This window comes from Mizuhopecten yessoensis, unplaced genomic scaffold (genome assembly GCF_002113885.1).
Source record: "Mizuhopecten yessoensis strain PY_sf001 unplaced genomic scaffold, ASM211388v2 scaffold8361, whole genome shotgun sequence".
NCBI lineage: Eukaryota > Metazoa > Mollusca > Bivalvia > Pectinida > Pectinidae > Mizuhopecten > Mizuhopecten yessoensis.
The window spans coordinates 175,681-203,002 of NW_018407509.1; the positions used below are offsets into that span (position 1 = coordinate 175,681).

At 35.5% G+C, this 27,322-nt stretch overlaps 1 protein-coding gene across 7 annotated transcripts in view; it reads left to right on the forward strand.

Moving 5' to 3' along the window:
- Positions 1-27,322, forward strand: part of LOC110455680 (guanylate cyclase 32E-like) — a 109,318-nt gene that overhangs the window by 37,587 nt on the left and 44,409 nt on the right. For 2 of the 7 annotated variants that reach the window (XM_021505953.1, XM_021505955.1), the window contains exons 2-3: positions 9,815-10,289; positions 26,725-26,907. In XM_021505953.1, the coding sequence (XP_021361628.1) occupies positions 9,903-10,289; positions 26,725-26,907 (570 nt within the window). In that variant the 5' untranslated portion in view covers positions 9,815-9,902. Of the gene's footprint in view, positions 1-7,513; positions 7,703-8,094; positions 8,163-8,396; positions 8,420-8,725; positions 8,803-9,088; positions 9,275-9,814; positions 10,290-26,724; positions 26,908-27,322 lie in introns of those variants that run through there. The other 5 variants (XM_021505950.1, XM_021505952.1, XM_021505957.1 and 2 more) reach the window with 5 other exon arrangements.

Sequence of the window (27,322 nt, forward strand, 5' to 3'; positions counted from 1 at the left end):
ACACAATCTGTACATAGTAAATACAATCTGTACATATTAAAATACAATCTGTACATAGTATACACAATCTGTACATAGTAAATACGATCTATACATAGTAAATACAATCTATACATAGTAAATTCAATCTGTACATAGTAAATTTAATCTATACATAGTAAATACAATCTATACATAGTAAATACAATCTGAACATAGTAAACACAATCTATACATATTAAATACAATCTGTACATATTGTATTTACTTTGTACAGATTGTGTTTACTATGGACAGATTGTGTATACTATGTACAGATTGGATTTACTATGTATAGATTGTATTTATTATGGACAGATTGTGTTTACTATGTTCAGATTGTATTTACTATGTACATAGTAAATACAATCTGTACATAGTAAACACAATCTGTACATAGTAAATACAATATGTACATAGTAAACACAATCTGTACATAGTAAATTCAATCTATACATAGTAAATACAATCTGTACATAGTAAATACAATCTGTACATTATAAATACAATCTGTACATAGTAATACAATCTGAACATAGTAAACACAATCTATACATAGTAAATACAATCTGTACATAGTAAATACAATCTGTACATAGTAAATACAATATGTACATAGTAAACACAATCTGTACATAGTAAACACAATCTGTACAAAGTGAACACAATATGTACATAGTAAACACAACCTGTACATAGTAATACAATCTGTACATAGTAAACACAATCTGTACATAGTAAATACAATATGTACATAGTAAACACAATCTGTACATAGTAAAAACAATCTGTACAAAGTAAACACAATCTGTACATAGTAAATACAACCTGTACATGGTAAACACAATCTGTACATAGTAAATACAATATGTACATAGTAAACACAATCTGTACATAGTAAATACAACCTGTACATAGTAAACACAATCTGTACATAGTAAATACAATATGTACATAGTAAACACAATCTGTACATAGTAAATTCAATCTGTACATAGTAAACACAATCTGTACAATAGTAAATACAATCTGTAATACAATCTGTACATAGTAAATACAATCTGGTACATAGTATATACAATATGTACATAGTAAATACAATCTGTACATAGTAAAAATCTGTACATTATAAATACAATATGTACATAGTAAACACAATCTGTACATAGTAAAAACAATCTGTACAAAGTAAACACAATCTGTACATAGTAAATACAATCTATACATAGTAAATACAATCTGTACATAGTAAATACAACCTGTACATGGTAAACACAATCTGTACATAGTAAATACAATATGTACATAGTAAACACAATCTGTACATAGTAAATTCAATCTGTACATAGTAAACACAATCTGTACAATAGTAAATACAATCTGTAATACAATCTGTACATAGTAAATACAATCTGTACAGAGTAAACACAATCTGTACATAGTAAATACAACCTGTACATAGTAAACACAATCTGTACATAGTAAATTCAATCTGTACATAGTAAACACAATCTGTACAATAGTAAATACAATCTGTAATACAATCTGTACATAGTAAATACAATCTGTACAGAGTAAACACAATCTGTACATAGTAAATACAACCTGTACATGGTAAACACAATCTGTACATAGTAAATACAATCTGTCCATAGTAAATCCAATCTGTACATAGTAAACTCAATCTGTACATAGTAAATACAATCTGTACATAGTAAACACAATCTGTACATAGTAAATACAATCTGTACAAAGTAAACACAATCTGTACATAGTAAACACAATCTGTACATAGTTAATACAATCTATACAGATTATTTTCACTATAAGATCCTATTATCCTTCAGTAATATATGATATGATATATTTCAGCACGGTAATTACATTTCCTTGGTGCACGTATCAAACATCTCGTATTGTCAGAATACCAAAACGTTGGAATATCACAGGCACACAATGGTCTCTGGTAATGTATAACTGTATAAAGAATTTAGGAGACACATACTAATATTATTTGCCCAAATTATCCGCACGACATTGGAGATGATGTTCTTTTTTTATTGTTTCAAAATGTATTGTAATTTTATTATTTTAGAATAACATACATTCAGCCGTTCCGTTCCAATGACTACTTTGTCTTAAAAAGGTTGTTACTGTTAATGTCGGAAGTAAAAAAAATAAAAAAAGGAAAGGAAATGCACATATTATAATAAAATTGTAATATGTGCATTTCCTTTCCTTTTTTTTTTTTTTAATTTCAATGTGAAACAAATCAAAGCTAGAGTTTCACCTTCTCTTGATGTCCGTTATCAACTATTGTCTTCTATTGTGGCTGCCTGCAAAATGTATTCAACAATAGCGAGAAGACATGAAGAGTTGTAAAGTTCGTGAATATGATGACCACAGCAGTAAAATACGCGTGACAGGGAGCCTCTTATCAAAAACAACGTTGCAAAGTTATCATGCTATACCACTAATCACCTCTGGACGCAATATTGGTCTAATGTATCACATATTAATTCAATACTATCTTCAGGCAAATACCCCAACCGCGGATTGCTGTAAGTTTTCATATTTGCAACGTTCGATCAAATGATTTAATAAAAAAAAAATCGCTGTAAATTAGTATTGTTACAATATTACACAGGCCACCGGGTATACACTGTCCAATAACTTGGACCGGTGTCCTATTGTCCAGCGTCTGTGTCGACCAATATGTTGTGCAAACGGTCATTAGTTGATTGGCAGGCGTCCGTCCTTGCGGGTTTGGCTAGGCTTGTCGTAACATAGAGGCCACGTTATTACTTCAGACAGACCACCAGGGGCTTTACCTCGCCCACACAAACACGCGTCAATATTGTATGAAGTTTATTATGAATCTGTTGAACGCTTGTATCAATAATATAAAACATTGCCATGCCACTATTCTGTCGCGATAGGAATAGGTGTGTCCCACTTTTATCAAAACGTTGGTCAATGTCCAGGAGCTGCAATATTGTTGCGATGCTTGACCAAGACATTTGTTTTTCTCGCCAAAAAAGTCCTGACCCAAGCATTTTTAAAGACACCTTTTTGTAAAAAAACCTTCATTTCTATTGAATATGCGTGTATTTCAACACTGAAATGTGAGAGCAAGAAGTCTGTATTTCTGCAGCTTATAAGCTTTGTCTTGAAAGTGATATTTTGACAATGAATAAAACATTTTGCATTCAATCTGTTATATTTTCCACCACAGTGAACAAAACAATTTGTCGGCAAAATGTATAGAAAATGTACCAAACAATTCTCCAAGAGAAAAAACGCGGCATCGTAACTCCCTCAAAGGATAGGCGGTCGTAAATGAGAGTGCATATGGACATAAGATCGCAAGATATAGAATCAAAGTGTGTCTTTTTTTGGTATAAATATAGGCCGCAAGAACGATAGAATCAATAATCCCTCTTAAGACACTAAATATATAGAGACTAACGAAACCACACACAAACCTTCCCACTCTTTGTACGATTTTTAGGGCTCTAAAATTTTGCTAATGGTTTCAATTGATATTAGAAATATTTTAAACATCTGAATATTTGTATGTTCATATATATATAAGTGTTTGATGAATTTTAATCGCCGGTGAGACATTTCCACTTTTATATAATACACAAACACACGTGTATTTAGTTTCATTTAAGTTTGTACTTGTGTATATTTGATCTGAGCATCGACCTCCGAATTTCAGGAGTAACGTTGGCTAATGCGCTCTGCACTCAAGAAATATGTTGGTTCCAGGTAAATGAAAAAAAACACCTGACCAATCGCTAGCTGAATACCAATCCTTTGAAGAAAACTGAGCAGCGACATCAAGCGTCAAAGCCTTACGATTGTACCCATACGCTTCCGCGCGATTCATGTGATGTTCATCAAAGTATTAAACCAGTCTACCTGTATCATGCACATTGTGGCGCCTACAGAACTTTTCGTCATGGCATATTACAGGGGTTCAGAAAACGTAAGAGGCCGTAGCCTCATTGTGTTTTGAGGATGTCCGAGACGAACCACAAAATGCCAGGGCGTTGAACTTTTGTCTTTGCATTAATAAAGCATTATGATGGTTTTTTTGTCATAATGTTCAATCTTTGTTTGAGCGGAAACAATAATTACTTATGTGATGAACATTTGTCTTCGGCTGGAAACGAGGCATGCTATTGTGTTCAATCTTTGTATGCACAGTTCTAAAGACGAAGCCTACGGAACCTTTGTCTCGACGAGAACACAAAGTACAAGTATGAACCCTTGATTTAGATGGCAACACAATGTTGAAGAGTGTAGAAACTTCGTCTTCGTTGTAACACAATGTACAAGTGTGTTAAATATTACTCTTTGTAGAAACACAATGTTCAAATACGGAGCTTTTGTCTCGGCAGGAAGCAACATGTTCAGGAAAGTGAAACACTAAGTCTTGTTTTAAACACATTGTCCAATTGTGCTGAACAGTTGTCTGGTACGAAACTTTATGCATAAATGATAACAGTTATCAAATGTCATATATGATATCCATTTTTATAGCAATGAGTGTAAAGGAAGGGTGACATTGTCTCATAGTATACCTGATGTAGAAGTGGTCGAGATGATACATATGTTTTATGTATTTGTATAATTGTACCCTGTACACGTGACACTTATGTAAACAATTTGATTTGAATTGAATGGCATTTCGTTGAAGGCTTGACAAGGCCAAACAAACCAAATTGCAAGTTCACTGAACAACTGTCAAGGCGAAACACAAAGTTAACTGTAGAATATTTTGTCTTCAAAGAACACAAGTGTGTAACCGTTGTCTATTCCGAAACGCAATGTACATGTATGTTGAACCTTTGTCTGAGCAGAAACACAAAGCACAAATGTCTGCAACAATTGTCTCTGCCGAAACAAAACGTAGGTTCATGTTAAACCTTTGCCTTGGCAGAACCACAATTTGCATGAGTGTCCAAACCCTATATGTTTTGGGCTCTTCAACTGTATCGGCAGTTTCGCGAAGAAGTTGGTCCAAATGGTTCAACTTAACTACCTATTGTAATGAAACCCTAATTAAAAGACGGATCCTTCATTTTCTCGTGTCTGGAGCATTTTCTTAGTGGCAAGAACAATTCACGCAAACGGAACATGTGAACGATATATTTTAATGAAACCTTTGTCGGAACGGATATCAGCCATGTAGAACCTTTTCTATGAAACTTGCGGAAAGAAACATAAATGCCAAGTTTGTTTTGAACACAAACAGTATTTGAACATTTATTTTGCGAGCTTTCGAAGACGTCTATTTCCTTTGTCAAGCAAGGTGGAGTTGTTTTTAGCAGTTTAGAGCTGACAATTGTTTTATTCTAATAAACAATATACATGTAGTATAGAGAATACATACATACAAATGGGTGACAATAACACATGGTGGAACAGGATGGACATTAGTATTGTAAACTAATTATGTCATTAATATCGGTAATAAATTTAGCCAATGGTGTCAATTCATGTTGTGTAACATTATTGAAAAATGTATGATATTTAAATGTGTTTGGTCTTTCATAATGCTATCTAGACATATGTTTTCGCCTACTATTGAGGATTGGTTGATGTGTACATGTAAACAGATAATGAAATTCGTCGCCAATTTCTCTTAAATAGCATAAACTACATAACCTATTTTCGCGTGGTATATTGAACCACCTACCACTTTCAATTGGTAACTTAGTATTACATGTTCTAAATTTATAATACGCTTTGGCTAGTTTCGGAGGGAGTTCTAGTAAGTACTTTTCTAAACAAAGTTCGTACTTATATATTCTATAATTGATTCCTTTCGGGGAGTATAAATTTCGTTTCTCCAGTTTGATATACATTTTCCTTTTAGTTTATAAAATATGGTACTCTTTAGCCAATTTATACTTGGAAACTCTTGACTATTAAATATATGTATCAGACTGCATTCTTCAAAAATACACCAGTCATTTGCACTTTTTGTTTGACAAAGGAAACATACGTTTTTGAGAACTCTCATTAACATTTATCATTCGAACCAAACTGATGAATCTCATTCCAAATGTTGATTTTGAGTTTTTCCTCGTCACAGTTGATATAAATAATGTAAAGGAAACTCAAATGTATGACCTAGCATATCCAATATGTACTAATTTACAATCTACATCTGTCTTGGCAGAACTGCCTCCTACAAAAAAAAGAACTTTACGTTTGAGCGGGATCGCTATATTTCATCATACCCTTCCCATCCCCTCGCCTTGGCTCACCAATAACAAAATAACGCAAGCGTACTGAAGTTTGGTATTTGCCCAGACCTTTCCCAATTACTCATATGTGCACTCTTTGCTTGACAACAGAAACAGACATTTTCGAAAGCTCGGAAAATGGGTTTACTCAATTACTGCTTGTGTTCAAATTTCAGAGCATTTATCATTTATTCCAAACATCTTTCTAAATGCTGATAAAAACTTTTCTCAAGGCAGTGTTGAGTACAAATATAACGGAAACTTAGATGAATTACTTAGCGTACCAGTTAGGTACTTATTAACAACGAACATTTGTTTTTGCAGAACTACTATGTACAAAATGAAAGAACTTTACGTTAGGGCGGGACCGCAATATTTCATCATATTCTCCCCATCCCCTCGCATGGGCTCACCAATAACAAAATAACGCAAGCTTACTAAAGCTTTGCATTTATCTAGACCTTTCCTCATTATTCATACATGGCGCGCCATGTGATAAGTACCGAGCGGTGGAATATAAATGGTTAATTAATTACATAATTAATTAATTACAGTATCGCTTCAAGCATGTCAGGCACACAGACGGCGCAACTAATTGATTGTTTAAGAAAAAACAAGCGTGTATCAGATACAGAATTGTAGTTAGTGAGGCATACACCGATTAATACTTGCTTAAACAATATTTCATAGAGTGACGCTGTCTATGAAAGTGTGCATTTGTCTGTCATTATTGATCTAGATACGCCGGTAATCCGAGCCGAGTACGACCTCCCACTTCCGAAATGTGTGAGTGATTCAGATTTGTGAGTGTTATAAGTCTGTCTTCTCTTCAGGCTGGAGCTAATAAAACGGTGTGGGCGCACTTTGTTCTGTCACCAAACTTGTAACGTTAAACGAGGTAGCCATGTAATCAGTATGTCACGTGAATTTATAGTTTTAGAAAGACTGGTTGAATTTTACTGTTCCGCCCCCGAGCGACAGCTGTTTGTGTGCCATTTCGCGTTCTGCTTCGCTATACACATCATAAATACATTTAGCAAAATGTATTTTTTTTAGCCACAATCAGATAAGTGGTGTAATTTGAACTCCGAGGTCTCCTCCCTGCGTGCAGGTATTCCCCGTATCTGTATATAGGTCACGGAAAACGTGGTCATTCAGCCATGGCCTGTTCAGTACCCTGGACTCTCTATCCGACCGCTGTAGCGGAATATATATATATATATATATATATATAACAACTTAGTGTTACAACAACTGATATAGAGGAACTCGGTGCATGCGTTTCACTTCTGGAAGTGTTAGTTACACATTTAATTCTGAACAAAATGGCATGTGTTTTCGTTTAGTTGGCTTAACTTGGTGTAACCAATGACGGTCGTGTTAAAACCCTAGGGAGTAAGGCGGACACATGTATTTATAAGGTATGTATGCTACTGTAGCGTTATATCTCTAAGTGCTTTTTATTAGTTTAACTGCGTATTAATTTGAATGGTTGCATGCGAATAACAACTATGAGAATGCCATGACCATGGGTTGGCGAGAAACCTAAATTCCGTTTCGCCATGAAAGATATTGTTAACATCATTTATATCAGATACATATATTATAGTACACACTGATTGTTGTATAGGGTGTTCATATATACGTATATATAGTCGAATCGGCCTTACGGATGTACAACATGCAAAACTCCTTCACTTATGTTTAACTCTCCATCTGTATTGTATATAAGTGTAAGGTATATTATATAATGACATGTTTCAAAATCAAGTGTGTGGGTGTGTTTCGTTTGTGTGTAATAAGTACCGGACGGTCTAGATCTAGAGTATATAGCAGACGCCTGGTAAATACTGTCCATAAGCATTGTCTCTGTAGCCACAAGTGAGTACTCTTCAGATACCTCGTAGTCTTGGTTTTAGTATTGAACTTATGAAGTTTCCATATGTGTTATTTATAAAGGTCATTATCGCAACTGTGACGTCCTCGTTAGTATTAATTAGAACCTTATTTTCTGTAAGCATTGTTTGAAGTACGCTGTAAGATTTTCGTTGGTATATGATTTGTTTTTTGTTTTGTTTGAGTGGTTTTAAGTCCACTTCGGTACCGAGTAGTTCGGTTATGCAGTAGACGAATCGTTGGTTAGTATATCACTTGTATTTATGTATGTTGAGTAACTGGGTATATTATTTCTATTCAAAAACAATTTTAACATTTACACTTTCCATTTCATACATATCACGAGCCAAAAACAAAGTCTTACCTTATTATAATTCATTAATGATCATCTTAAAAGCAGAAAAAAGAGTTACCTTCTACTGATATTTTATAACTTAGCAATGCTTACTGCATATTATGAAGCATACAGCTCATACGAAATGGTTTGCACGTATAAGCTGTCCGCAGCAGAGGAAGAAATTCCTATACTGGTCATTTCTCTTTGTGGCGTGGAGGGGGCTACCAGCAAATATAGACAGCAACTGGCGACGTTAGACCCAATATTTTCTTTGAATTATTGAAATCGGTAAATGGAATGCATCAATACTGCCATCTGTAGTTGACTATGGTAATATGTGGTGTTTGGACATGCCAATGATAGCAGTAGACAAGCGTGGATTGTTCGAAATACATTAACACCCATGCCCAGGCCATGCTCACTGGGAGCGGACAGTGCTCTTGTGTTTCTCACACCTTTTGTAGACCATATATTGTTATAACAGTAGAACAGTCTCATGTCTTTGCTTTTGCCACCGTGGATGCAGTACAATATTGGAATTCAAATTGACGAAGAAATATCGCACGGTGTCGCTAGTAGTGGGCGGTATTTTTGTGTTTCTAACACTTTTAGCATATCATGTATTGTTATTACAGTAGAACAGTCCCATATCTCTGCTATTGACATCTTGACTACTCTGAAGTATTGGAATTTAAATTGACAAAGAAATATAGTTTAACGTCACTTGAAGTGGAGAGAACTGTTATGCTTCAAACTTAATGTATGTATGTGGTATAAGTGCAGCGCATTCCTATGTCTTAGCCATTGACTTCTTAAAGTCTTGACACCTTGACCGCCATAAAATATCGGGTTAAAATAGACAAAGGAATATTGTATTTAGTCACTTGGAACGGACAGTGCTTTTGTGTTTCTAACTTAATGCTTATACACTATTACAAGAGTAGTGATTTTTTACATCTTGGCTATTAACTTCTTAGCTGCAGTAAAGTGTTGGTATTCATACTTACAAGGAAATATCTTATAAAGTCACCTGGAGTGGACAGTACTTTTGTGTTCTAACGATCATGTATTTACGTACAGAGTTCAGCATTTTCATGTCTTGGCTATTAAGTTCTTGGTTGCATATTTGAATTCAAATTCACAAGGGAATATCTTATTCGTTTCTTCGTGATTGAGTGTACCTGTCGAATATTTTCACGTTTGAATGACAAATTGTTTTCTTGTTTAAGCAGCTAAACGTATTTCGTTTTTTGTTTGAATGACCAATTGTTTCATGTTTCTTTTTTCTTTTTTTTTAAAGACCCAGAATGATTTCAGCACAAGACTGCTATGACAATCTTCCTATAGTTTTAGATATGTGGACATAACGTTCTGGATTAATTCTTAAAATGGCAATCGTGACCTGGAATAGTGTGGTAGTGATAATAATGTGTGTGTTTCAAAATGTTCCCGGATTACTTAGCAAGGAAGTGATCAAGTTGGGTTATATAACAGGCTCAGAGAGGTACAACATCAACCAGTTTTACCATCGTCCCGGACAGTCCATATCCGGGGCGATAACTCTAGCCGTGAAGGAAGTCAACGAAGACCCCCACATCCTTCCGAACCACACTTTGGAGTTTGTGATCGCGGAAACTTATGGAATGGAATTGATTAGCATCAAACAAACTGTGGAACTCCTAAGTAAGGATATATGGGCCTACATTGGGCCCCAGGAGACGTGTATTCACGAGGGACGAGTGGCAGCCGCGTTCAACCTTCCAATGATTTCATACGTAAGTACATTCATAGGTCGATTAATCAAACAAACTTGGGCCTTTAAGGCACCCATAGAGGAACAAAAGTGTACAGAAGAGCATTTGGACCACTTGAAAAAACAATAAAATTGTATTTTTATCAAGTCGAAATTTTGATATTTTGACAGAAAATTTCGAATAATTTTCTCACTATGTCGAGTTAGTAAGTCAGCATTTCGAGTTGATTTGTCGAAGTTTCGAGTAAAATCTTGAACATTCGAAATTTATTTTTTGTCTCAGTTTCCCTAATGTTCTTCAGCAAGAATGTGTAATGATCCTTGTTTAAAAAATGTCGGACCTGGAAAACGGCATCAGTCGCCATGTACTGGCCGCTGTCGGTGGTTTTTCTGCGGGTTCTCCAGTTTTCCTCCACCGGCAAAACGTTGCACTCCCTTTGAACTGTCAAAAGGACGTAAAACACGAACAAAACCAAATCGATTATTCAATCTCCAAAAAGGGTTTTAGTGTCAAGATTACAGAACTAAAACCAAAATCAAAAACCTAAAATATAGGAATTATTCGGAAATGATATTTAATCTTTGATACAAAACAATTTAGCAATTCTCCTTCATGTATCTGAAACTAATTGCACGAAATCCAGACCGGATTCTCCTAGATGCAATGTACTAATTGCCTTTCAAGATCATGCTAAACAGCTTTGCAGAAAAAAAACCGTCCCCCAAATATACAGATTTAATATAGAGTACCACGAAAATCCTACGCTTTAATCAGAACACAATCACATACAAGATTTAGTGATGTGATGGAGAAAAAAATTGGGGATGAAAACAATTTATTGATTAAGTAAACGTTTCTATTAATCTTTTAAATGCGCAGCATTATCAGCGAGAATCAACACATTTTCGTTTCATTTGCCGATTAGAAATATTTGAATTTCGATTTCCTTAATTAGACAAGAAACTTAAAATTAGGAGGTCGGCGTGACTTGTTTTCGGTGTTGTTAAAGTCTTTACCTTTTCACCACTGTAGACCACAATGAACTCCTCAAGATCACTGCGTGGTAGAGTTTACTTGAGTTACATAGGGGTGAAAGGATTACGGTAAACATAGATAAGTTTTGTCACGTTGAATGTTACTATTAGGCACATTGTCTCAAAGGAATGGGTGTCGTATGAATGTCGTAAGATTTGACCTTCCCTCGGTTGATGATCGTAATTATAATACCCCAATCCTGTCGTATGCTCTATGCCGATTCGATTAAAAATGGAATTATACAGTTACTTCCCCCTGGAGCCGGGATTCGACATTTACTCGAGAAGGGGAGATGTAATAAAAAAAATTACACCCGGAAATTCAGGATCTGAATTACAACCCTGGGATAATTAAAGTTTCCACATGCATGCAAATCTATACTAGAAATTCTCTAGAGAAAGAGTTTATTCGATAACAAAACACTTTTGGGTCTAAATATCACATCCTCTTTTAGCTTCCGTGTCTAGGAGTTATGGTGGATATCAGCTGCAGCTTGACCAGAACCGAGCATCCCTGGTAAAATAAAACATCTACATAAGAAAGTGGTATGGTTACATTCAAACCGCGTTTTACAGCCAACGTTTGTCCAGAGAAATGTTGGCGTTTTAAAGGGAGTTGAAGATAAATTGAGGGAAGTGTATAAGGGAATTCCTAAGAAAACAAGAAGAAGGAATATTTCCATATGTTTGCGGTTAATGTGTTGGTAAATGAAAACGAGGGGCATTATATCGATGTTTTACTGTTTATGTAGCAAACCACAAGTGCAAAAATATCTAAACAGACATGTGGTACAATTATATCTTCACAAATGTGAGGTTAATTATAAGTACAGTTATACCTACACAAAGGTGTAGTACAATTCGATCTAATCAAAAGAGTGGTTTAATTCTATACAAAAAAACCCAGTCCTTCAACTATGTTTTCATAAATTTATGGTATAGCAAAACAGATGTACTGTACTAGTTCATCTACACCAAACTATAGCAGGGACATTTTTTACTACAAACAATGAAACAGTTTAATGTCCATCTATAAAACAGCGATAAATTACACATACCAAAATATGCAGTGACACAGTTCCATGAAAACATAAAATATATATTTACATCTTAACCATAACTGTGCTAAAATCATATTTACACAAAACGGTAGTACAATACATATCTACAAATATATAGTAATATAAATACATGCAAACCAAAACAGTGGTAAAATTATATTCACACAAAAACAGTGGTACAATACATATCTACACATAGAAAGTGATATAAATCCTTCGAGAAACAATGTGTTATTATTACAAGTACAAGGTATCAGTGGTATGATTGCATCTTCATGTACACCAAACTATCTGTGGGGATGTTTTCACGTTATCCGTGTTATAAAGTTATATTACACTAATGCACGACTGTGGGAGCAATTCTGACTCATGAAGCTCTGAAACAGAACGTCAAATAAACATGGTGTGTGGCACACAACGTTAACATCTGTCAGTCTGGGACTGGCAACTGGGGGAAGATTGTCAGGATGTGATAAAAAAATAAAAAAATTGGATTTGGAATATATATATAATTATGTGTATTAAATGAAAATAAATGTTACTTCCGGTTGATGTGCACTCATATAGTACACCCCTGTCGTCTTAAGTATAGGGTATCGGATTCTTTTTCTTCGTCCTGTCATTACCAAAGCGTGAACCGTGCATGTACTGATCGTATCCTGTTTATAAAAGGAGTGGAGGAAGGGGGTTAATCAATTCCTTGAGGGTGTTGACATATCTTTTTGACAATTATAATGCTACTCATTTATCAAACATTTCAACATAATAACTGCACACAGCAATTCCAGGTTTCAACAGTTCAAGGTTTGCCACAGAAATATCCAACTTCACATGCAATGTAATTCGACCAGTACAATTGATTTGTGTGTTAAACCATACAACTGCACATGATTGGACATTTCCTTTGCTTGATTTTATCAATAGATTCTTTTGCGCTCGATTTCATATGCGGTAATGTTTCTAGTATCAATCTTCATTGTTTAAATATGTACTTTACATTATCAATCTAATGTCCGGGTTTTCAATGAGGATATAGCGCAATATATCCGTTTATAAAAAAAATATGGGTCCAGTTCTGATTCAGTAAATAACAAAGGCATTAAATACATAAAAACATACATACAAATATGTTTAAGCTTAAGAATAAATTGACTATCTGATGTGATATATTTCTGATACAATTTTCTTCCAAACAACAGTGATTAATACCAGACGTTTCTCTCCAATGTCTCCATATACTTCAGAAATAACCAAGACGTGTGTATATCATTGTGAAATATTTAACGAAGAGGAAAATATGCTAAAATAATAACAAACAAAGATCGCTACGTGTCAAAGTCAATTCCTCAAAGACCAGCCACGCTCGGCCCACCTGTTTACATTTGCGTTTCGAGGGAATCTTTCGGAAGAGCGTTGCATGTGCATGTTTTGGCGGAAAGTAACCAATCAACGCACATGTTTTACTACTGTATCCAATAATGCATGCTTATCAACTAATGAAAATTGCTGTTACATTGCTGACGTAGTAGAATTTATGTTCAAGCTATTCTATAAACACACTTACACATACCGTTTAATGAACTGCTGTGAACAAGTGCAAAGGGCCGCGGACTGCACTGTATAGAATACATTCATCTTTTAGAAATCCTGTTTGATTGTTTCAGCATTAATTGACAGACTGTTTGGCCTTTAATGGCTTAGAGTTATGTCTCCTGATTCTAATGACGCATAAAGTCGAACCCTTGCTTACCAGTTGTTTACGGGGTTTAAAACGCTTTAGACGGTCTCAGATAGGTTAAATATCTCTTGGCAGGCAAGTTTGAGGTTTTCGAAAATTACCTTCTTTAAATAATATTCGACCACTGCGGCGCGTGTTATGATAATTACTCTTTGGACTGTAACTATTAATGTTTCTCATTATGTAAATTATATCATTATTCTAATAGCTTGATTACGTCCCTCTATCCTTTAACGTCCGTCTTCATTTGGTATGCATTGTATTGTAACACACAGTTCTGCTTGATGAATGGATTAAATTCGATCGTTAACGCTAGGGGAATGTATTCTTTATAGATATATTCCTAAAATTCAAATAAAATTCATTTCCTTACATAGACAGGATTGAATAAACTGAATGCGTTCATTACTTAAGGCAATTTTGCCATTTCTTGCCGTATTGTAATCAGCTCTACGAATGTGGCAATACGGAGCGATTAACCACTGATTTGTAAAATACCAGACATTCTATTAAAAATTTGTCCCAAAACATACCGTTGTTTTCTTTAAGGGGCTACTTTTGATCAAATATAAACGCAATAAGTTTGAATGTCATCGTACAAAAGATTTTGATATCAATATATTATAACAATATCGAACATTTTAATGTGAAACATAGAACTGGACAATTTGGAGGACTCTTGTACCAATGCAGGCAAAGCACTTTATAACTCGACTATGCTTTTTTTTGTATATACAGAAATATCTCCTTGAGTTTGTTTTGGATATAACTGTAGCGCAATTGGCCCAGGAGACTTCCGTTGACCAGGCAGCTCCATTGGTTAAAGCGACAATATAACAATTGGAGGTCCATGGTTCGAATCCTGGCTCTAGCCAAGCTTATTTGTAAATTCAGAACTCTGTTTTTGATGAAATTCTGTTCATTTCCTCTCTTATTATTTGGGGGCCACTTTGGCCAAGTGGTTAAGGCGTCTGACAATCTGCTACCACTAGCCCTCCACCACTGGGTCGCGAGTTTGAGGCCTACGTGGGGCAGTCGCCAGGTACTGGCCATAGGTCGGTGTTATTTCCTGCAACTTTCCTCCACCACCAAAACCTGACACGTCCTTAAATGACCATAGCTGTTAATAGGACGTAAAACGCAAACAAACCAAGATATAATTTGGTCATACAAGTACCGCAATGTGTAGTTTTCTTTTGGAAACATGATTTATAAAAAGCTCCAGTCATGCCGGGAAAATCAGTTTTTCTAATGTAAAGTTACAGTTTTTGGCCGTGGTCCGTGTATCCATTAAGCCTACGTTTATCAGGAAATCTGTCTTTCTTTATGACACTTAATTATTTATTTATTTCAAATCAAAAGACATTTAAGCTAATAAAAGGAGTGTAAAACATTTTTTATTGGATATTTGACGGCATAACATGCACTACAGAACAAATACACAAAGTTCGGCTAGGTTTGAATGATGCTTAGCGAGACTTTTTGGAGGTTTCATTGGATTTGCATTAAACGTAATTTCGTTTTTACAGCTACAAGGGGGTTGGTTGTTTTAAAAGATTATCTACAAAAGTGCTAAGATAGCCATTGAAAGAATCGTACTTGAATTCGATACACTATGAACGTTGGCAACGATTGGCATCGTGTCAAACGCCCAACCCGACATTGCATAGGTCGACATTTAACATTCACTTGGTTCATGCTGTAGAGAAGTCTCGTGTCGCTTTCATATGACGCAATACACCCGAATGGTCACAGGTCAACCTCTACTTACCAAAAAATAAAACCCAGACAAATGTGTTTTCCTCTCTTAACCTCCACAAATATATCAAAATATTGGCCCCCAACAAGTCAAGAGCATAGAGTTCGCGTAATCAAATAGTAGTGACAGGTTCTTGTCGGCTTGTGACTTTTCAAAAGTCCTTAAAGTATCACTTAATCAGATTTTTTTGTTATTTAAATTATTTGATTGATCCCTTCTTCAATTGACATTTCGATTGTCCTATTTTGTGTTTTCTTTTGTCAATGGAATTCAATTACTCGAGCAGAGACCCAGGACGCCATATTTTACTTGTGAGCTCTAAGTCTTCCTGTCGCATTTAATTTTTAAACACGTTTTTTTTTTCTTTTTCTTCTTTCTTCTACGTCATTGGTTATTTTTATTATCCGCCTTACGTTGTTCGGCAATTGAAAGATGTTCCGGAACACTGCTCCGTTGAAGAATCTTACATTAACGTTTGAAGACAATGCGAAGCTGATCTCCTTTCAGTGAAATTGTGAAATTCATTATCGAATGGTAGAACAGAACCCGAATACACAAAACTATCACTAGAAATGCTAAGTAAGAATGCACATTTCAAATGCGTGCAGTGGACTGTGGTATTTATAGATACAATCGAGATTGTATCCACGTCGGAGCTATCAGAGAATTGTTCGAACGACCAACCATGACAATATCATGTTATGAACTGTCATGGTCTTTATACTACTATATCAATAATAATAATAATAATAATTTCATTTAACGTCGTGTTCAATTGTCAACAATAAACATAAGCTCAGTAGAGCTTTTATTACGACGTGTTATGTTATGTGTTTCGTGGTGGAGGAAAACCCACGGGGGAAAACCACCGTGCCATCGGAGGGATAACAACTAACCCTATCATACATCACTCTTCTTTCTCCGCCACCGCTGGGGATCGAACCGAAATTCTTCGGAACGCGAGTGGTACACCGTAGTACAATGACCTTGCGCGTTAGCGATCACGGCTACCCAGGCACCCTATAAAACTACCTTCCAAAATATGATAAACCATTCTCACGATGTTCTAAAATATTTTTCAACTTCGTCTTGAGTATTGTCATACCAACAACCAGTGATAATGAATTTATCATGCTACCGGTATATGGAATAAAGTAGTATATAGAGGATAATATGCAGTACCTTTGAAGAAAGGTAAGAGATGAATTGAATCAATAAGACTGTGGAACGGATATATCTTATAATTGTTTTTTTAAGTATAATTTCTGTGTTCTTGATTCAACACAATATATCTCAGACCTGTTGGCACAATACTGGGATAATTTTGATATAGATTGGTGTTAAATTTGTTTTCGATCCTTAATTTTTACCGCAATATTGAGATATAGTTGGTGACTGTTTACTTTGCATAATGACCCTGCTCCAGCCGATTTTATTCGGCTCTTTAATTTGATTTGATATTTTTGTCATGACAAAAGGTCGTTGTGAAAGATGAATGATTGTTCTCGTGGAGTTCGGCAGTTATGTTCTACTGTTTTTGCTTCTTTCTCACAGTTTTCTGTTTTTGCTTCTTTCTCACAGTGTTAATGTTTTGATTGTCTGAAACGTGGTGTGAAGTCGTAAACACACTACACCAGGAACCTCCGCACGTGCACAGTACACTGACGTGCATTTAAGGACCCCTGTCCCACAAAACAGGAGAAAATTCCACTCTGGTTTTTCGTATATATAGTTACCTCCCCATATTTCGTTTTGGATACAATTGTAGCACTTGATTGTGCTTCTCCATATTCAAGCGCACCGGAAGTGTAAAAACACTCAAAGTTTTAAACTGTATCAAAACGCGCCCTAAGAAGCTATAAGGTTTACCATTGGCGTCTACAACTATATGAACTATATGAACTATATGAACAATTTGGCCTGAAATTCTGGACTGGTCATGCTGAATATTTACAATTAGAACACTGTTTTTCTTTTATATTTTCAAGTTTATTTCATCTCTAGTATTCATTTGATAAAAGTCGCGAATGGTATGGTTTCCTTTTATTTTAGAAATTATTTTCATAGCAATAGTCAGTGGCGTAGCATATCATTTTTCGGAGTGTATGCTTACAGGGGTCGAGTGTCCGAGGCGAGTAGCGGCAGAGGAGGGGGAGGGTATGGGAGGGGGAGAAAAAAAGAATTTTCTACTAGGCCATAGACGCAATCTCTTGTATTCTGGGAAATCCTTTTAGCCTGATTAGTAACAAGTAAAGCCCGACTTTTTATATGAAAAATATTATATTTTGTAAGTATTTTTTGATTAACATACATTTTTCGAGATTTTTCAATGTTTATAGACATAGCATAATAATAATTTTCAAGACGATTTGTTTGTTCTTTCCTTTTTTCTGATTGATACAGACGGTCCATAATAATCATAGGAAAAGAAATTATTGAAAAGATATGATAAAAAAATCTGAAAAGTGTAAGTGTATGCTTGAGCATACAAGCTTGGGCATACAAGCATACATGTATGCTACGCCACTGATACTCATGTCAGAACAACCGTTTCCAATGCGTAGTTACAGCTTCTGACAGCGGTGCGTGGATCCTTAACCGATACTTTTAGTATACGCGTGAAAGACAGCATGTAGAGATTGATAATTTCAGCAACCGCATGGATTTTCATTTTTTGCAGATCTTTACTTTATCAGTTTAGCATTAATGATTCAGACTTCAGTTGAAGGTATAACAAGCGGCACGCACAGTTTTCATTGTTGGCCTACAGTGAAAATCAAGACTCCCTCTTAGACTTCCGGGCATGTGGTATTTTTATGTCCGCTATGGTGGTACATGTAAGTGTTCATACATCTGCGCTCTAATTACCAGGCTTCTGTTTGGATAGTTGGATACATACATGTAGCAGAAATGTTTCTCCGATCAGATGAGAATATTTAGACAAATTTCACAGAAAATAGACAGGTAATTATTTATCGCAATGTCTGTGAATGTCCCACGTGATATTTTGTTCTAACGCGTTTATAAGAATAACCCCGTGATAATGCGTCTCTGTTACTAAAAATAATTTTCTTTTGACATTTATTTGGTCTAATGCTTTTATAAAAATGTGATAATGCGTCTCTGTCTTAAAATGATTTCTTTTGATATATTTGGGTTTATGCTATTATAAAACGTGATCGTACGTCTTTATGTCTAAACATAATTACCTTTTGGTATATAATGGTTTAACACTTTCAAAAAACGTGATAATGCGTCTCTGTTTCTTTAAATGACTTGTTGTTGATGTGTTTGCTAATTTATTATTTTATTTACACATTAAAAGCCGGAGCCAGACTGAAGTTCACGTACTTGCACTGACGATAATAATTCATGTTTTCCAATGTGAAATAAACATAAAATATAATCTTAAAAAATATCTACGTTAGAGAACTGGTACAAGACACAATAAAAAAAATCAAACGACATCTCTTTCCTTAATGACACAAACAGATCTACATATATATACACACAAGTTGGTAGTTAGTCGAGCAGATGTCGTTAAGATCTTTCGGTATCGATCTCCCCCGTGGCAGAAGACACATAAGTGTCATTTTTGACAAATCAATGGCGCTGTCGAATAAAAAAAAATCATATTATATTTAGAAAATAATCTTCTAAGATCTTAATAGAACGTCATAACGAATGTTCAGGATACTTCCTGTCCCCGAGATCGGAGAGATTATATGGGTGTCTGGTGAACCGGATACGTGTAAGCAATATTTTTGCAATTGGTTGGTATCATTGCAGAAATTAATGATGGAATGCATATATCTATAAAGCGTTAACGTCGGTCGGAATCAGCAGTTGGAAAAATAAAAAAAGCTATGTTATAACGATTTCAATCATGGTAGCCGTATGGTATTTCCATTGGCAATCAGACCAAATGGGAAACGCTGAAATTTAAATGCATTGCCGGATGGCGTCCTCTCTCTCGTATTGGTGGAACACCTATTGTCAATTTTGTTATAAATCTGAATAGTGTCGTCTTGTGTCATTTACATATTAGGTGGCGGATGGACCGGAAGTGACGTATATCTTACCATCATATTTGTCCTTAAACTGAAGAGTGTCGCCGTCGAGGATGCTGTTACAATTACCGGGATTAAAACGATGTGATGTAAAACGGCAATAACGGATTACGAGTGGGAAGTTTCCTGGGAGTTCGGAACATGGAACAGATGATCCATTATCATTAACTAGAAACATATGCTGTTTTTTTTATGAAAACATTAAAAACCATATGACAGGTTGTCCCAGTGGGAAGTACGTGACAATAACACTTACAAGCGAGGAGAAATACATTCAAACCTTTGTATTTCGATATTAGTCATACAATTATTTAAAAATATAAAATAATACGGTACATTTACATCTGATGTCATTATATGCATGGCTAAATGCTAATTAATTAGGCTTAATACACTAAAATTAGTATTTGATTACAATAAAAAAACAAGGTCATATACTGATAATGAACCTATCGTGTCGATACGGTAATGGACTGTTGACATCTTGTATAAGGCACATGCATACTATATTCTTCTATTTATCTATGTTGCCCTTGAGCCTATTTTTAGATTAGTCATATCAGTTTTAGAATTTCTCGTCCTTTTCCTGCAATACAGGCAATACTAGTGGCCGTTCTTGAAATATGATTATTGCGACACATCCTGTATCTAGAATGGCCATTACATCTATTTTCCCCTTTTGTTTTGACGTTGTAGCAACAGAAAATCTTTCTATGTCTTTCATATCGTCTATTTGTTAAATGTACCAGTATAATTCATTGAGGATACTACTCAGCAATTTTATGTCAGATGATGTATATACGTAAGACACACAGATGTGATATCACCCATACAGCTGTTTCGTATATCTAGGATTCAACGGTGGAGCAAAATAATAAAGTCATCAATCAAAGATGGCTCTTGTCAACACAGACAATTTGTTGTGGCTTTTTTAAACATAGGTTCCTGGCTAAACAATGTCTTGTCGAAGCCAGTACAAAAAAAATGTTACTTATTGTTCGATGGGATAGTCATACCATTTTTGTTAAAAACGTATGGTACATGTATATAGTAAAATAGAAATTAACATGCTACATAGGCAGCACATTAGGTCGTATCAAAGTCAAAAGACGGTACCAACAGTGAAAAGAAGCAACAGAGAATATACCAGAAAAATATGGAAACACGTCACTAAAAATCTGGAAAGGAAACTATGCGTTGTGAAAGAATTAAGGCTTATTAGACATAACACACCAAGAGCTGCTCTCGTAGACTGTTGCTACAAAGGAATATTTACCGGGAAGTAACATTGAACAGCAAAATGTATATCTTTGGATATCGCTCTAGTTTCTTTAATCTGTAGAACTTTTACATAAAATCTTAAATCAGAAACAGACCGCGTTGCCTTAATTATCATTTGTATACGCCTTTTGGCAGCGCCGGGATATGCATATGTTTCAATTTTAATCCAGATTGCTAAAATATTCCCTAACATAACACATGTTTGTGTTTAAGTCGGAGAATATGAAGAGAAAGTCCCAAAAGGCTTGTTCAGATAGTAAGTAAATGAAACAAAAGTTACATTTAGTGTTGCCGCGGGAGACTTAGGTTTGTTTGTGTTTAACGTCCTATTAACAGTTATAGTCATTTAAGGACGTGCCAGGTTTTGGTGGTTGAAGAAATCAAAGGCCGGAGTTCCCGGAGAAAACACCGACCTACGGCCAGTCCTTGGCGACTGCCCCGCGTAGGCCTCGAACCCGCGACCCAATGGTTGAGGGCTAGTGTTGGCAGAATTTCAGACGCCTTTTAAAACCACTTGGCTACCACTGGAGACACCACAGAAAACATTAGTTGGGAAGGGAGAAAAACGTGCCTTTTAATGCAATTGGATGATTTTCATCCTACCGTTTGAAATATGTGCGTACAGATTTCACGGAAGAATGTAAAGATGAAATGTATTTTAATGCCCTTTCCCATCATATACAAACTACTGTATACTATCAAAGTTTTTACTTTTTACAGAAACAGTGTACGTATTAAACTTTTCGCAACGTTTCAAGACCGACTGGTCCCTTTGTCAGCTTGGCAGTTTAATACGTAAATTGTTTGTGTATAAAGTAAAACTTTGATATCACATAAGATACAAACTACTATTTTAAATATTTTACATTTGAAGTGACATAGGCTGAAAGAATGCTCTCAAAAATTCTATTGCAAACTTTGTCAAAGTTGGACACTTTTTTCCAGTTAATCTGGACTTTATATGGGCGCATTGTACCGTACCCGGATACGTGAATTTTTACGTTATCCCGGTGTGTTTAATTATCATATCTCTTACATGTTGACATGCTATCATGCTTGTATTATATAGCTGTCCTCAAGTTACATTCTTGCATGTTTTTGAGGCAGACACAATTTGAGTCTCTCCCATTGTAAGGATGGGGTTGAAGGTTATTTAAATTGTATCTCTGCGTGTCTGTTTCGTGTCTGACGTCACCCTCAAAATCATATCATGTGACAACGGGTGTCACGTGATTTATCAACTACGGACTTCTTTTGAGGTTGGTGTATTGTTATATAAACATGAAAGCATGATATTAACCTGGTACGGAGCATCCTATATCTATCAAAACCGAACACTTTTGTTGTTTTTAGGGAGGTGAATGTATCCTCCCGTCAATCTCGATATCCAGGTGTAACGCTCACTTTTGCTCTCTGCACCCCTGGAATATACCATAACAAAATTGAAGGCTCAGTGTGCGCCACCTTGTTGATGGTACAAGAAGACTAGTTTGATCCTTTGATATACATCAAAATAATCTCGCGGCCACCGGGGCACGTAACGGTAAAAATTTACAAGCTTTAAAGTCGGGTGTCTATCCTTTTTAATCTTCAAAGCACATGTATCAGCCTAGCGATTGGTCTTTTTTTTTTTCTTTTTTTTTTTTATCTGAGACCAATCAAACAGCTATCTTCGTGCTTTCAATTTCGCTATGACATATTCCAGGGATGCAGAGAGCGAAATTTATCGTTACCCCTGGATATCGAGGATGCCTCCCCGTAGCAGCTTAATCATATTAAGACGGATGACTAACAGGCAAGACCAAAAATTGAGAGTAGGGAAGTTAGAAAAGAAAGATACATATCCCGTTTGAGACAATAAACCAAAATTGTAAAAAAAGGCATCTTTGTGTCGAATTGGTAACGTGTGCCACTGTTTGACCAATTGGGGTATTGTTTGAATTAAATTAAATTAATCAAATTAATTGTTTTATAGCAGAATAGTATTGTGTTAGTTACAATTCACATACACATCAATATAATAGAGTATGGCGTTGTTGCCAACAACTGCGATCATTGATGGTCATAATAACATTGCAATGACACTACATGTTACTAAGAGAAACTTCAATATGTTTAGCGCGAAAAGCGCCGAAATAGGATTACCGCAAATTATGCACGTTTACTATATATAAATTTGAACGTAATACAACAAAATATACTTGTCAATAATGCTTTAAAGTACAAAAAATATATAACAATGATTTAAAGATAATGTTCTTCACATGTACCTTATATCATATCTTTAAACAAAAATCACATTAGGAAGTCATTTTTTCATGTGCTTAAATAAATAACACAAACAGAATTTTAGTACTGACACGTATTGCTGATATTGATTGTAAACGCCGCGTGTATGATTTTGAAAGTCATTTATGATATAGAGAAACAAAGTTTGAAACGATTAATAAATGATGAAAGTTAAATAACACTGTTTGAAAACCTTTTTTAAAATTTAAACATAAATCAGAAAAATCATTACTATCTGTGTAAAGATACCAAACTAACGGTAATATTCCAGTGTACGCTGGGATGATCTAACACTTGGTCCGAAACAAAACGCCAATTTATCAAAAACAAATGCAGCTTCGTTGATGCCGTTCAAAAATCAAAATACTATGTATCAATTTACACAAACTGTCAACACAGGCTGAGTTTTGCCATTGTCCTATCGATGACGCGGTATCTCGGCGATGCACGATTTTGACGTGAAAGGAATACAGTGTTTGAAGAATTATTGTGTAGGCCTTTGTTATTTGTTTATCAAGAATTTGGATTTTATGCGATATTTTTCATCCTCCTATTGTACTTAGTGCCTGTGAACCTTTTATGAATGCATGTTGCGCATTATCGGCAGTACCATATAATTTGCCCTGTCTCCAGATGCCGATGACTCAAAAGTTTCTGAATGTGCTCGTGATATTAATGAGCTATGATCAGTACTTACAGCATCAATTTTCCGAATGTACTTTTGATATACATTAGCCATGATCAATATTGAAAACGTTAATGTTCCGAATGTGCTCTTGATATATATTAGCTATGATCAATACTGAAAACATTAATGTTCCGAATGTGCTCTGGATATATATAAGCTATGAGCAATACTGAAAACATTAATGTTCGGAATGTGCTCGTGATATAGATTTGCTGTGATCAGTTCTGAAAACATCAATGTTCCGAATGTGCTCTTGATATACATTTGCTGTGATCAGAACTGATAGCATCAATGTTCCGAATCTGCTTAAGTTTTGAATTAGCTATGCTCCTTGTCATGGAACTACTTTTTCCCGAATGCACTAATGATAATTATGATCCGAGTCGATGGTAGTATGACAAACAAATACTGTAAAAGTGCCAAAGTCATCTATCATCTGCAATTCGTGTCAATGACAGCGATGAACCCCATAGAAGGTTTTTCGCATCTTGCAGTTTATCCTTCTCAAAGACTAAAAGTTGTCAGAGCATGTGGAACATCAGGAACAAATTAATCAAACACTTAAGCAATAAACCATTGGATTTTACCTTGCCACACAAGGAGCTCATGAAGTACTCAATAATACTAGCCCAATTTATCGCCGGGTAATGCGCCAGAAGCTTTTATAAGTCAAGATGTAGCCCCCCTTTCCACATAGCATAACATAACGGAGAATTATAGACGTAGAATAATCACCAGACATTTCTTCTGCTGAATTTGGACCGTTTTGGCTCCTATTTGTATTTTACAATTAAACCCAAATAGAAACACTTACACGGTAAACCTAAGTGATCCTACATTTCATGCGCCTTGACATGTTCGATGACCGATATTGCTGATACACATTCTCCCGTGCAGGGATCAGACATTTTGCATTACTGCATTTTTTGTATGTGTCTGTACTTAGTAATAACTTGAGTCATCTGTATACTTCCTCGACGGGATATACGTCGACTTCAGGAAACTTGACATCCGTGGCTACAATTGTCACCCCCACATTTCTCTCAATTTTCCATGTATATATAAAGGCCTTCCTTATTATTGACTACAAATATGAAGTTCGTTTTATGATTTTTAGTGATACTCATTTTTTGCTTACTGTATCTATGTATGTGTGTGCTACGTTGATCGTGCAGGATACAATATGGTGGACTCTGTTGGTGAATTTGTTTAGTCCCCGAGGTTTGCTGTAGCCTTGACGGCCACAGTTGTCTCTTGAGGAGTGTCACGGTTCATAATAAACATACTTTACTGATTATTTAATTTGAAATTCACTAGTACTCCTTTTAACTCATAATAAGGTGTTTTACGCACCTGCTTTTTTCATTTTTCGATGAGCCCTAGAAGGACCAAACAGCTTTATGATGTAGTGAATTTCATTTTTAGCGCACCTGCCCGAAGGGCTTGTGAGCTGATGTCGTGAACCGTCAACTTTTCCTTTAAACGACTTCTTCTGAAGAATGGGCAGGCCTACAGTCATGATAATTTGGTGATAGCTTCCTTGGTTAGGACTCAACAAAGTTTGAGAACGAAAATGACCTTGACCTACTTTAAAGGTCACAGGGGTCAAAAGTGTCAAATACTAAAAACGACTTTTGAAGAACTGAAAGGTATAGAATCTTAATATGTGGCTGGAAGCTTCGTAAGTAAGATCCCAACAAAGTTTGCTATTGAAAATTACCTTGACCTACTATCAATGTCACAGGGGTCAAAGGTATCAAACGACTTCTTCTGAAGAACTGATAGGTATAGAATCTTAATATTTAGCTGGTAGATTTATTGGATAGTTCCTGACAACGTTTGAGAATGAAAATGACCTTGACCTACTATCAAGGTCACAGGGGTAAAATATATTGAACTTATCAAACGACTTTCTGAATCATTGGAATGCATAGACTCATATTATTTGGATGGTTGCTTCTTGGAATTGAGCCCAACAATGTTTAAATATCCAGTTGAGCGATACAGGCCCTCTGGACCTCTTGTTTGGCATACTAAATCTATGACCATGTTTTGAAGGTGTTAGTACACGTGTTTGTGCGTGTTACGTTCATCTTGTATCGGTCATATTCGTAGACAAGTTATAATTACACATCTAACCACGTATATCTTGTCCAGTTGCATGTAAATGATCACGTTCTTACTGAAAACAGAATATTAACTGCAATTGTTTCAGAGATAAATAATGTGTCAAAATATGAACGTAAGACAAACACGGACATGTGGTGTGCACCTATAAATGTTGGTAGTTGATGTAGTACACCAAAAATGAAAACCCCAGCACCGTATGCAGCTGATTTTTTTTTTTTGATATAATGAAATGTAAATAAAGTAGTGGAAAGCTTTTCGGTGAAGGTTTGGTTAGAGCGTGTATATTTAATTGAAAATGTTGATACCATAGACATAACCATTTTATATTGAATACATTTTGTTTATTGTCCATTAAAAATATTTTTATTTATATTATATTTCCTTGTTTTTTTCTCTCTCTTTTTAGTATTGTTCAGAATCCGAGGTCAGTGCCAAGACGCTGTATCCGACCTTCTGTAGCACCCGGCCCACGGCCTCTCACGTATCACGCAGTGTGGTGTCGATATTACGTCATCTGAACTGGAGGAAGGTGACCTTCGTACACTCCAGCGAGCCTGAGTTTGTCCACACCGCCAAAACAATTAGCAATGTGAGTACCTATGAGGTGTTTAATTTAGTAGTATGACCGTTTTGAAGGTTAAACTTATCATCACGTGTTCATCGGTATTGCCTTTAGCAAAACTCCAAGCAAATATCCGTCTTTGTAAAATAGGGCTGCAATGATATATCGTACTGTACCGTGATACTTTCTTGTGAATCGTATCGAATCGACGTGTTTGCCTGTATCGCGATACACTAACAGTACTGAAATTATCAATCAATTTTTATCAAACTCTAAAAGAAAGTGTTTTCTTGTACTTGAATTCTTCAGTAATGATGTGCTCTACTTGTGCAGTCATACCCAACAGTACTAAAAAAATAGACAAAGATATTATATTTCAATAGTATTTACTACTGAAGTCTATGACAAAACTCGAAAATATTCTGCACTCGATCATCATGAG